This window comes from Scyliorhinus torazame, chromosome 1 (genome assembly GCF_047496885.1).
Source record: "Scyliorhinus torazame isolate Kashiwa2021f chromosome 1, sScyTor2.1, whole genome shotgun sequence".
Taxonomy (NCBI): Eukaryota; Metazoa; Chordata; class Chondrichthyes; order Carcharhiniformes; family Scyliorhinidae; genus Scyliorhinus; species Scyliorhinus torazame.
Genome location: NC_092707.1, coordinates 124,010,801 through 124,024,965, shown reverse-complemented (window position 1 = coordinate 124,024,965; position 14,165 = coordinate 124,010,801). Strand labels below are relative to the sequence as shown.

The window sequence follows — 14,165 nt, the reverse complement described above, 5'->3', positions numbered from 1 at the left end:
TGCTGCCTCACGGCACCGAGGACCCAGGTTCAATCCCGGCCCCGGGTCACTGTCTGTGTGGAGTTTGTACATTCTCCCAGTGTCTGCGTGGGTCTCACCCTGCAGCCCAAAAAGATGTGCAGGATAGGTGGATTGGCCACGTTAAATTGTCCCTTAATTGGGAAAAAAGAATTGGATACTCTAAAGTTTTTTTTAAAAAAAGAAAGAAACTACTCGTGACCAGAAACATACGCACACAACTTGAGTTACAGAAAACCTTCTGTTTCAAGCCCATGGAATATAATCTTTTTTATTGCACTAACAATCGGTATAGCTCACTTGCAGAATATTCATACATATCATTGCTGTGACTGTATCGCCTACTTATGATACAAATCTGTTCTTATTTGTCAACAATGTTTAGGACCTGCAAACTGACTGGGCTGCATTTTGTTGCACAAGCAACAGTTACACAACTACTAGGCAATTACCAACTACAAGAGTGAGCCTAAGCAATTCCTCTTGACGTTCAATGCTGAATGCCCTACCATCAACCTTTTTTGGGATGGTCACCATTGAGAAAACTGAACTGAACTAGCCACATAAATACTGTGGCTACAAGAGCAGGTCAATGGCTGGGTAGTTTGCAGAGAGTAACCTGACTCCCCAAAGCTTGTCCACAACTTACAAGGCACAAGTCCGGAGTGTGATGGAATGAAAACCTAGTACTTTCCTGGATGAGTGCAGCTCCAAGAACACTCCGAAATCTTGACAAAGCAGCCCACTATCCACTATCTTAAAACATCACTTTCCACCACCAGTGCACCGTGACAGCAGTGTATATCATCTACAATCCCTTGGAATCGCCCTGCCACCTCCTGGATCTGTGAGTACCTGTTACTGGGGCAACTCCAGCCCCTGCCTCTCTGTCCCACCAACCACTCATAACTCCGACTGACCATGAGGCCTCTGGCTGCGGAGCTGAAGACTATTGCTAATAGAGAATTGGCAATCGTAGTTAATTGAACACTTCACAGGCCCCAAATGACTGCAGATTGTTTGTGCTCCTGCTGTTTGGCTGCAAAACTGCTTGAATACCTTCGTTTGCTGGCTGTCTTTTCTACTGTTGAAGCCTAGAATGATGCAACGGTAAGCCGTGAACGAGCCTACTACCAGTCTGAAGAAGGGAAAGATTTGCTTTCTCACACCTGTGCTATCCTTTAAGTTACTGTGGCTCAGATACTGACTTCCTGTTTTGAAGTTCTGATGCTGGAAACTGCCACAGCATGAGAGAGAAGAGGAATTCAACCACAGCCCCTTTTGCCTATAGCAGGAGTCCTGAATGGAGTGCTCTCTGTCTTCCGCCATGCTCTGCATCAGTGTGACTTTACGCCTGGTCTGCTGCTGAGAGGTGGAGGGAACTGCGGATTGATTTGGATGCTGATACCTTTGTACTGTTGTGTGGTTCCTATTAATGTGTATTTGCTTTTTTGTGTAATTATACTGTTATGGTTTTGCATTTTGTCATGTGAGTGGCCCTTTAAGAAATGTTTTTGCCATTACATGGCTTCAGTGATGTCATTGTGTGGATGGAGCTGGGCTGTAGCCCTGTGAATTTTTACTTTCGTTTTTCGTTTTGGACTGGTTTGAACAGCACTGGTTGAAAGAAGTGTTTCCCTATCTTTATTTTAAAAGGTGTTACCACACTACTTGATAACTTAAAAGAGATAGATGCTTTCCAGAAGGAATTCAAACCTGCTGGTTGAAAAGGGAAACCAGAGTATCAATAATGTTATGGGCGAGGCATTTTCAGAACCCCAAAATGTATCATGGAGTTCAACCAACCTCACCCTTTAATGGATTTGTTGCTTTTCCGAGCACACGGCTTTTTCCCTAGGTGTGGGATTACAATTATGGACACGTGGGTTTTTAAACACAAAACACTGTTTATTCCATGAACTCAACTTAACATCTTAAATAAACATTGGATCTCTTAACACCCCTTCAAAGATAACTCAGAAAATATTGCAACAGTAAATAACTCCTTAGAATGTTCCTTCAAACTTCCAAGAGAAGTTTAAACTTGAAGAGAGACAGGCCAAAATACTTTTCTGCCTGGGTCTACAGCAGCTAAATGTGAAAACCAAGTTAAAACGTTTATACCTTTAAACAGTATCACATCAGGTTAAAGGATATATATTTTTTCTGTAGAATGGCAGAGATATATTAGCTTGGGTGACTTCAAGTTCCAGCACCTTGCTTTCTTCCTGCAAACTGCAAAACTAAACTGCAAAATGGCTGACCTGACCTCCGCCCCACCCACTCTCTGAAATCACTGTTTTCTTAAAGGTACATTGCTTAATCATCCATGTCTTAAAGGTACCCTCACATGACAAGAACAAGTCTTAAAGACAGTAAGAGTGCCATATGCTGGGCCACACCTTTGAAAATGGGTTTCTGGTTTTACTTGGATTTTGTTACTGAATTGGGACAGTTAAATGGGGAATTCATTAAGGATTATACATAGATTACTGTAGCTGTGTAGGTTCTTTATGTTTGTAGTTGATAAAAATGCTTACTGTGTGTGTTTGAACAAATGCTAACTAAATTTGTAGAATAAAGCTAGTTTTTTGATTAAAAGCACCGAAGAGCTCTGTTGAATAACGCCTAAAAGGCAGGCTCTTGTACTCAACGTATCCAAAATCAATAAACAGTAGATCAGGTGAACTCCATGTTATACTTTGGAGTTTTCTGAATCTGGCCCATAACAAATTGGGGGCTCGTCCGGGATAAAAATCTATCTTTTGTGATTGTGTTGACTTAGTGAACTTAACGACAGTGAGAGGTGAGCATATTTGGGTTTGCTTTTCAGGTGTATTCAAGTTGATGGTTTATTTTTTTTCTTGGGAGAGGTGTCATGGGAGTGTCCCTTTAAGAAATGATTTTGTCTTATATAGCGTCAGTGATGTCATTGCGTGGGTGGAGCTGGGCTGTGGCTCTGAGTTTTTACTTTTGCTTTTTGGAGCTGGTTTGTGGATCTGAGAGTTTTTAACTTTGGTTTTCACATTTAGCTGCTGTAGACCCAGGCAGAAAAGTATTTTGGCCTGTCTCTCTTCAAGTTTAAAGAATTGTTTCAAGGAAAACACCCAACGATTATACCTACTGCTATTTTGGTAAAAAGGGGTTTTTGGTTTATGGGATCTTGTTATTGAATTGAAACAGTAAAAGGGGGAATTCATTCAGGGTTACACATAGATTAATGTAGCTGTGTGGGGTCTTTATGTTTGTCGTTGGTGAAATTCTTGCTGTGTGTGTTTATATAAATGTTAACTAAATTCGAAGAATAAAACTTGGTTTTCTTTAACTAATAGTGCCTAAAAACTCTGCTGAATAACACCTGAAAGGCAGGCTCTTGTGCTCATCATAGCCAAAATCAATAAACAGTTATAGGTCAGGTGAACGCCATGATGGAGTTTTCTAAATCCTGGCCCACAACAATTTGTATTGCTGTTTCGTTATGCAGGGTGCCATTTCCTTCTAGTTTATGTTCATTGTGATTTGAAGACGGTTATTAAACTAAAAATATACCCAAGTGGATTCCCGTGGGTAAGCGTGTAGCATGTGGGAGTTATTGTCAAGCATCCCAATCAGACCATGGTGCCTGGACACTGTGCCTGAACACTGCAGGAAGCAACACCACACATGCAGCAGTCAACATCCAAACACCCAGGAGCTGGGCCCCTGAACCGGGGACATTTCCATCACCAGAGGGAGGGTGTATGCAACGCGGAAGGGTCTAGGGTCTTGTGACCAGGGGTCCCCGGTGCGGCCGGGGGCACATGAGCATGGCGTGTTGAATGGCAGGGGATGTGGGGGGGGGGGGTAGATGTGGGGAGGAAGACACCACAGGTTATCAGCCTCTTACCCTCTCCAGTTCCTTACAGATATTACACGGGATGGATGATACCTTGGACCCCGCGAAGGCTGCCCTTGTGGTGCTCTGGCAGGTCAGGTGGCCAGGCAGCAGCGTCGACAGGCTCGAGACAGTGGCCCATGTGCAGGGGCCCGCTCCTCACCCTGAGGACCCAGCCGCCCATCAGGCCAGGGAGGGGCCCAGAGGGAGAGGCCAGCGATGGCCCAATGTGTATAGGCATTGCTGGTGGACAGTGAGAGCCTTCTCCCGCGGATGGAAATGGCTGGCACGAGGGGACATAACTTTAAACTGAGGGGTAATAGATATAGGTCAGAGGTAGGTTCTTTACGCAAAGAGTAGTGAGGCCGTGGAATGCCCTACCTGCTACAGTGGTGAACTCGCCAACATTGAGGGCATTTAAAAGTTTATTGGATAAACATATGGATGATAATGACATAGTGTAGGTTGGATGGCTTTTGTTTCGGTGCAACATCGTGGGCCGAAGGGCCTGTACTGCGCTGTATTGTTCTATGTTCTATGGTCTTTCGAACAGATGACGGACAGCGTGTGCCACAGGAGGCTCCACTTCAACAATGGGTCAATAAGGCATCTGCACCATGTTCTTGTGGACTTGGCACCATGTGGAGAAGGAGGGGAATACCCGCTCCCAGTGGCTGTGTTATGGGCCAGGTTTTAGAGAACCCCAAACATTTACTAGATTGTGGTATGTGTAGCACACATCCCACTCTACAGGTGTGATACAGCAGAAAAGGAAACGTATTTTTTAAAAAGAAAAACAATGTTTATTCTATGAACTTAACCTTTTTAAAACATACAGTGAACATCTTAGCAACCATCAATTCACATACAACCCCTAAAGAATACAACACTAAGTAATGCTTACGCTGTCCTTTTAACATCCAGAAGAGTTTCAAAAAACAACCTTTAACAGAAGCACATCAGGTTAAAGTCACTACTGAGAACATTTAGAATTCTGAATTCACCAAATGATCAAGAGATAGTCTTTTCATGGCATAGAGAACAGCAGAACACCTGCTTTGTCTGGCTTCAGCTCCAACACTGAAAACGAAACCAAAAAGACACAGACGCACCCAAGCTTTTCTCAAAGTGAAACTAAAAAACAGAGCCAGTGCTCAGCTCCACCCACACTCTGACATCACCGCAGTAACATGAGCAGCCAAACATTTCTTAAAGTGACATTCTCATGACACTTCCAAGAAAAAAAACCCCATCAACTTCAAGATTGTTGCATTTTTCACCTTCTCACTCTCCTTGAAGAAATGCACACAGTTTCAAAAAACAACACACTCAAACAGGTATAATAATATAGTCTATTTTTTTTCCCCCGAACTGAAATCCTTCTCGATTGACAGTCTCTTTGAACAAGAAGGTCTCTGCATGATCCATCCATTTCTCTACGCCTCTGCATTTCTCTTTAAAGTCAGATACTTCAGTTCAATCTGATCACAGAGTCCCTTGTAATTCTCCAACACAGGAGCATTGGTTATCACAGCTTTCAGGCTGTCAAATGCCTGTTGAAAGTCTGCTGTCCACTTGAAATTTTTGACGTTTCTTCAGCAAGTCCATCAGTGGAGCAACCATGCTACAAAAATTTTTCACCAATGTTCGATCAAATCCACTCATGCCAAGACATCGCATTATTTCCCTTCGTCTCGAGGGTATCAATAACTGTTGGTTTCACATCCCGTGTGACCATTCGACCCTATCCGATTGTATGGCTAAGGAAAGTGACTTGGGCTTTTCCAAATTCACTTTTGGCTAGGTTTATCACCAAACCCACCTCCTGAAGTCGATCGAATAACTCCATCAGATGTTTCAAATGCTCTTTCCATGTCTGGCTGAAAATTACCAGATTGTCGATGTATGCCACACAATTGGGTAATCCTGAAACAACTTTGTTAGTTATGGTTGAGATGTGGCTGGCTGTTTTTCATGCCAAATGGCATAACTTTGTATTGGTATATACCGACTGGAGTCACAAAAACTGAAATTTCCTTCGCCCTTTCAGATAAAGGTACCTGCCAGTAACCTTTAAGTAAATCCAGTTTGGAAATAAAAGCTGATTGTCCAACTTTCTCAATGCAATCCTCCAAACGTGGGATAGGATAAGAGTTTGTTCTTGTAACTGCATTAACCTTTCTATAGTCCACACACAACCGTTGGGTACAGTCCAGTTTTGGTACCACCACTATGGGTGCAACCCACTTCAATTATGTCATTTTTAAGCATACTCTCAATCTCTTTGTTAACCTGTGCCAATTTTAAAGGGTTAGGTCTATATGGATGTTGTTTGATTGGAACAGCATTTCCCACATCTACATCATGTATAGCTATTTTCGTACTTACCAATTTATCTCCACACACTTGCCCATGTGATATCCATAACTCTTTCAGGTCAGTTCGTTTTTCCTCTGGGAGGTACCTCAACAAATTATCCCAATTTTAAAGAACATCCTCGTTTTCCAATTTAATTTGAGGTATGTCCAATTCACAGTCATCTGGATTTGGTTCGTCACTTTGAGTTAGTATCATTACAACCTCCTCCTTTTTCTCTCTTTCCCTTTCAAAGTATGTTTTATGCATATTCACATGACACACTCGGTGAGTTTTCCTTCTATCTAGTGTTTGTACCACATAATTCACCTCACTTATTAATTTACTTTCAATCTGATAAGGTCCACAAAACCTTGCTTTTAAAGATTCACCTGCCACTGGTAACAACACTAAAACTTTATCTCCAATGGCAAAACTACGAACTTTGGATTTCTTGTCCTCTACCCATTTCATCACGATTTGCGCAACTTTTAAACGTTGTCTCGCCAATTCACCTGTTCTATTTAATGGTTCCCTAAAATTTGACACGTAATCCAATAATGTAATTTCCGATTTCTCACTCACCAATTTTTCCTTAATCAATTTAAGTGGTCCTCTTACCTCATGACCAAAAATTAATTCAGAAGGACTGAATTTAGTTGACTCATTAGGTGCATCCCTAATTGCAAACAGTACGAATGGAATTCCTTTATCCCAATCGTCTGGATAATCTTGACAATAAGCTCTCAACATTATCTTTCATGTCTGATTCCACCATTCTAACGCTCCCTACGATTCTGGATGATACGCAGTTGATTTAAATTGTTTTATTCCTAAGCTATCCATAACTTCTTTGAATAACCCCGAGGTAAAATCTGATTCTTGATCCGATTGCATTTCTGTGGGTTGTCCATATCTAGTAAAGAATTTAAGTAATTCCTCCACAATCTTTTTAGCTGTAATACGTTCTGGAATGGTCTCTGGAAACCTTGGAGAAACACCCATTATAGTCAAAAGATATTGATTCCCACTTTTTGTTTTAGGAAGCGGTCCTACTCAATCAATTAGGACCCTTGTAAAAGGTTCCTCAAATGCTGGAATGGGTATTAAGGGCACCGGTTTTGTCACTGCTTGAGGTTTCCCTAACACTTGACATGTGTGACATGATTGACAAAATGTAACTACATCTTTATGTAGTCCAGGCCAATAAAAATGTTTGGATTTTAGCTTGAGTTTTCCTTCTTCCCAAATGACCTCCCACTGGTACCTCATGTGCGATTCGCAACACCTCCTTTCTATACCCTACCGGCAATACTACTCGATGAACATCTGCCCACTTTTTATCCGCCTGCATGAACTCTCAGATTCCTCTTCCGTGTATGCTTTCTGATATATCCGTTTTATTTCTACATCTATCTGTTTCCTGAACTAAAAATATCCGCCTCATCCTCCACCTGCTCTTGTTCTTTTTCAACCATCTGACCAAAAATCGTCTCTGATAATTGCACTTCAACTTCATCTTCACTCTTTGATTTCTCCTCTTGTCTTAACCTGTGACTTTGTGATCTTGTTACTACACAATCCGGAAAAATCCCAGGATATTCGTCCTTCAACACTTCAGTTGTCTGGTTTTCCACTGGCTTATCAACCACAGTAGGCATCACTCCCACCTGTGATCCAGCTATATCATTACCCAAGATAAACTGTATTCCTGGACAAGATAGTTTCTCTATTACTCCTACTACCACTTCACCACTCTTCACTGGGCTTTCCAACCTTGCCTTATATAATTGAACACTACTCCTTTCACCCTGAATTCCACATATTACCACCTTTTCTGGCAACATTCCTCCCAAACTACATAACTCCTCATCTATTACCATTAAAGATTGACTAGCTCCCATATCTCTTAAAATTGTGACTTCGTTACCTGCTCCTCCTGATACACATGAGTAAACTTTACCCACACAAGTAAATTCTTTAAAGAGATCTGGCACCGTCACATCAATCACCTCTTGATCAGGCTGTACAATCTTTTGCACCTCCTTCGCTTCACTTGGGCTTTCCTTTACCACTTTAACAAACCCCACTGTCTTATCCTGTTTTACCACATCAGCCTTCCCAGTGCTTTTCTTCAACCACCAACATTGTGACTTTATATGGCCTAGTTTATTACAGTGAAAATATTTGAAACTTTTAATTTTTTTTCCACCGTCCTGGATTTCTTTTCTAATCTGAGGTACACTCTCCTTATTATCTCCCATCAGATCACCTTTACCTTTACCACTTGAGTATTTTTCATGTCCCCAGTTTCTATCGCCCACAGGCTGAAACTGATGTTGATCTGAAACAACTCAGATACCTCCTCTGATAGCGATGCAAACACTTCACTAGCCCTACTTACCAGATTTGTTTGAATCAGCAATACCCACATGTCCTGTGGCCATTTCATTTGTTTAGCTACCTTCTCAAATGAAATGAAAAAGGCTTCTACCTCCTTCTCATCAAACCTTGACAATGCTTCGACATATTTAAATAGATCCCCACCTAGCCTTCGACTATGACACTCTCACTATCCTCATCACTATCATCCAACTGTACGTTCCCCTTTACGCCTGCCAATTTTAACTGACTGTCATGTTTCATGGCCATTTTCTGAAGTTCAAACTCTCTCACTTTATCTTTTTCCCTGATCTGTATCTCCCTTTCTCTTTCTTTTTCCTCTCTGTCTCTTTCGTATTCAGGCTGCTTTAATTCTTTCTCATGTTACATTTGTTTAATTTGGAATTTTTGCCATTTCCAATTAGTCAAACTGTATCTCAGGCAACTTTAAATGCTTAGCCACCGCCATAATTACCTCTTTTCGCATTTTGTCAGGTAATGGTAACTGCAATGTTTTTGCCAAATCTAACAGTCTGCTTTTAGTCTCTGTCTGCAAGGTACTGCGTGTGACTGTCGCAACCCCCAAAAACTTCAGAGCCTCTGAAAGAACCATTGTCCACAACACACTCCCTACTTAAACTGGAATACCACACCTGAAAAGCAACCACAATATGCTCACCCTTCACTGACTTTTTTTTTGAAAATATATTTATTCGAATTTTTCAACAAATTTTCAACGAAACCCCCGCCCCCAACAAGAAAAAGAAACAAAAACACAACAAGCAGAAATTATGCATTGGATTTCCCCCATATACAATAACCCCCCAGAAACAGTTAAAAAAAAAACACAAATAGGGAAACCCCCCACCTTAACCCAAACGCCACCCCAAAAGAACCCCCCCCCCCCTCCCCCCTCACCCCCCCTCACCCCTGGGCTGCTGCTGCTGCTGACCTCCTCCTAACGCTCCGCGAGATAGTCTAGGAACGGTTTCCACCTCCTGAGGAACCCTTGCACAGACCTTCGCAAGGCAAACATTATCCTCTTCAGCTCGATGAACCCTGCCATGTCATTGATCCAAGCTTCCACACTAGGGGGCTTCGCATCTTTCCACAGGAACAAGATCCTCCGCCGGGCTACCAGGGCCAGAATACCGGCCTCTTTCACCTCCTGCACTCCTGGCTCGTCCCGTACCCCAAATAATGCTAATCCCCAGCTCGGCTTGACCAGGGCGTTCACCACCTTGGACATAGTCCTCACAAAACCCATCCAGCGCCGGGCACGACCAGAACATATGGATGTGATTTGCTGGGCTCCCCGAGCACCTCCCACATCTGTCCTCCACCCCAAAGAACCCACTCAACCTCGCCCCTATCAATTGCACTCTGTGCGTAACTTTAAACTGTATTAAGCTGAGCCTGGTGCAAGAGGAGGAAGAATTAACCCTACTCAGGGCATCAGCCCACAGACCCTCATCTATCTCCTCCCCAAGCTCCTCCTCCCACTTGCCCTTTAACTCCTCCACCGAGGCCTCCTCCTCTTCCTGCAGCTCCTGGTAAATCGCCGAAACCTTGCCTTCTCAAACCCATACACCCAAAATCACCCTGTCCTGAATCCTACGTGCCGGAAGCAGCGGGAATTCCCTCACCTGCCGCCTCACAAACGCCCTCACTTGTATGTATCTGAAAGCATTTCCCGGGGGTAGCCCAAACATCTCCTCCAGCGCCCCTAGGCTCTCAAACGTCCCATCGATGAACAGGTCCCCCATTCTTCTAATCCCTGCCCGATGCTAATTCCGAAACACCCCATCCATCCTTCCCGGGACGAACCGATGGTTCTCCCGAATCGGGGACAAAACCGAGGCTCCCACCTCGCCCCTGTATCGCCTCCACTGCCCCCAGATCTTCAACGTCGCCACCACCGGACTCGTGTACCTTGTCGGCGAGAGCGACAGCGGTGCCGTCACCAGCGCCCTCAGGCTCGTGCCCACACAGGACGCCATCTCTAGCCTCTTCACGCTGCCCCCTCTCCCTCCATTACCCACTTACGGATCATCGCCACATTGGCTGCCCAATAATAGGCACATAAATTCGGCAGCGCCAGCCCCCCACCCCCCTGTCCCTGCTACGCTCCAGAAACACCCTCTTCACCCTCGGGGTCTTATTTGCCCACACAAATCCCATGATGCTCCTGCTTACCCGTTTGAAAAAGGCCTTGGGGATCAAAATGGGAAGGCACTGGAACACAAAGAGAAACCTCGGAAGGACTGTCATTTTGATCGATTGCACCGTACCCGCTAGTGAGAGTGGCAGCATATCCCGTCTTTTAAAATTCTCCTCCATCTGCTCCACCAACCACGTGAAATTGAGCTTGTGCAGGGCCCCCCAACTCATAGCTACCGGGATACCTAGGTACCGAAAGCTCCTTTCCGCCCTCTTCAGCGGTAGCTCACCTATCCCCCTTCCTGGTCCCCTGATGCACCACAAAGGGCTCACTCTTCCCTACATTGAGTTTATACCCCGAAAAGACCCCAAACTCCCTCAGGATCCGCATAACCTCCGTCATCCCCTCCACTGGATCCGCAACATACAACAACAGGTCATCAGCATACAACGACACCCGGTGTTCCTTTCACTCCCGAACCAATCCCCTCCATTTCCTGGACTCCCTCGGTGCCATGGCCAGCGGCTCAAGCCGAAAGTACTCCGACCTCCGCCGGTTCGAAGCCACACTCGCCACAGGGGCTCTATATAGCAGCCTGACCCAACTGATGATCCGCTCCCTGAACTCAAACCTCTGCAACACTTCCCAAAGATACTCCCACTCCATCGATCAAAGGCCTTCTCCGCATCCATAGCTGCCACTACCTCTGCTTCCCCCTCCACCGAGGGCATCATAGTCACATTGAGGAGCCTCCGTACATTTGTATTTAGCTGCCTACTCTTCACAATTCCTGTTTGGTCCTCATGAATCACCCCTGGGACGCAGTCCTCAATTCTCGTAGCCAGCACCTTCGCCAGCAACTTAGCGTCAACATTGAGGAGCGAGATCGGTCGATACGACCCACATTGCAATGGATCCTTGTCCCGCTTCAAAATCAAAGAAATCAGCATCCTGGACATTGTCGGGGGTAAGGTCCCCTCCTCCCTCGTCTTATTAAAAGTCCGCACTAGCAACAGGCCCAGCAGGTCCACGTGTTTCCTGTAAAATTCAACCGGGAACCCATCTGGCCCCAGGGCCTTCCCCGCCTGCATGTTCCCCAATCCTTTAACCAGCTCCTCCAGCCCAATCAGCGCCCCCAAACCAGCCACCTGCTCCTCCTCCACCCTTGGGAACCTCAGCTGATCTAGGAATCATCGCATCCCCTCCTCCCCCGTGGGGGCTCAGACCTGTACAGATCCCCATAGAAGTCCCTAAACACCTTGTTTATTCTCACCGCACTCCGCACCGTATTCCCCCTCTATCCCTAACTCCACCAATCTCCCTCGCTGCCTTCCTCTTACGAAGCTGATGTGCCAGCATCCGACTCGCCTTCTCCCCATACTCATACATCGCCCCTTGCGCTTTTACTCCACTGTGCCTCTGCTTTCCCCGTGGTCATCAGGTCGAATTCCGTCTGGAGGTTCCGTCGCTCCCTAACCAGCCCCTCCTCGGGGGCCTCTGCATAACTCCTGTCCACCCTTAAAATCTCCCCCACCAACCTCTCCCTCTCCCTCCTCTCACTCTTCTCCCTGTGGGCCCTAATGGAGAATAGTTCTCCCCGAACCACCACCTTCAACGCCTCCCAGACTACCCCCACCTGCACCTCCCATTGTCATTGGCCTCCAAGTATCTTTCAATACACCCCCGCACCCGCCCGCACACCCCCTCATCCGCCAACAGTCCCGAATCGAGGCGCCACAGCAGGCGCTGGTCCCTCTCCTCCCCCAACTCCAGCTCCACCCAATGCGGGGCGTGATCCAAGATGGCTATGGCCGAATATTCCGTTTCCTCCACTTTCGGGATTAGCACCAAACTCAAAATGAAAAATTCTATCCGGGAGTAGGCTCTATGGACGTGGGAAAAGAAGGAAAATTCCCTGGCCTGCGGCCTGGCAACCCTCGATGGATCCACTCCCCACATCTGGTCCATAAAACCCCTGAGCACCTTGGCCGCCTCTTACCCATCCTGGACCTACAACGGTTCAGTGCTGGGTCCAGCACCATGTTGAAGTACCCCCCCCCCCCCCCACCCCCCATTATCAAGCTTCCTACCTCCAGATCCGGAATACGACCCAGCATGCGTTTCATAAATCCGGCATCATCCCAATTCGGGGCATATACATTCACCAGTACCACCCACACCCCCTGAAACCTACCACTCACCATCACATACCGACCTCCATTATCCGCTACAATATTCAGTGCCTCGAACGACACACACTTCCCCACCAGTATTGCAACCCCTCTGTTCTTCGCATCCAGCCCTGAATGAAAGACCTGCCCTACCCATCCATTTCTCAGCCTAACCTGATCTGCCACCTTCAAATGTGTCTCCTGGAGCATAACCACGTCTGCCTTCAGTCCCTTTAAGTTGCACGAACACCCGGGCCCTTTTGACCAGCCCGTTCAGGCCCCTCACATTCCAAGTTATCAGCCAGATCAGGGCGCTCCCCCCCCCCCCCGCCCCGCCGACTAGCCATCTTGTTTTCTAGGCCAGCCACGTGCCCATACCTCCCGCACCCTCCAGTCCCCCAGGCGGCGTCCCCCGCCCTGACTACCTCTCCTACTTCCAGCTCCCCTTTGGGCAATGCAGCCCATAGATCCTCATCTAGCCATTTTTCTCCCTCCATGACACTCCCGTAAGTCAGCTGACTCCTGCTGACCTGGCCTCTCCTGCCATTCCATCGACCCCCCAGTGTGAGAATCCCCCCACCACTTGGCAGTCAGTGTGCGCTCCTCTCCAGCACCGCCCCTCCCCCCCCATCCTTCCCTATCGTGGGAAAAAGCCCGCGCTTTCCGTCTGAGCTGGCCCCGCCCCCTCTGGCGCAGCTCCTTTTTGCGGCCTTACCCCAACTCCCAATCCCCGGGCCTCCACCCCCCCTCTTCCTCCGCGGGGCCCTGCCCCTCCAACGCTCTCCCACGCTCTCCAACGCTCTCCCATGCCCACGCTCTCCCACAACCCCCACATCAAATCCATTCACCCATCCCCACCCAGCACCAAAAGAAAAAGAACATTCCCCAAACGCAGTAAATACAGTAAACATCCCCCCACGACAAACCCTCAGTTTGAGTCCAACTTTTCAGACTGGATAAAATTCCATGCCTCATCAGGCGTTTCAAAATAATGGTGCCGATCTTGGACCGTGACCCACAATCGCACTGGCTGCAGCATCCCGAACTTCACCCCCTTCCGATGGAGAACCGCCTTAGCCAGGTTAAATCCAGCCCTCTTCCTAGCAACCTCCGCACTCCAGTCCTGGTAAATTCGGATCTCCGTGTTCTCCCACCTGGTGCTCCGTTCTTTTTTGGCCCATCTCAGGACACACTCTCTGTCCAT

The 14,165-nt window shown here is 46.5% G+C and overlaps 1 protein-coding gene across 3 annotated transcripts in view; it reads left to right on the top strand.

Annotated features, from left to right (window-relative positions):
* LOC140411725 (CTP synthase 1) overlaps positions 1 to 14,165 on the top strand; it is a 97,250-nt gene that overhangs the window by 67,404 nt on the left and 15,681 nt on the right. For 2 of the 3 annotated variants that reach the window (XM_072500737.1, XM_072500734.1), the window contains one exon: positions 404 to 3,347. The exons of the other annotated variant lie outside the window; for it this stretch is intronic. In XM_072500737.1, coding sequence (XP_072356838.1) covers positions 404 to 485 — 82 coding nt within the window. In that variant the 3' untranslated portion in view covers positions 486 to 3,347. Of the gene's footprint in view, positions 1 to 403; positions 3,348 to 14,165 lie in introns of those variants that run through there. 3 annotated transcript variants of the gene reach the window in all.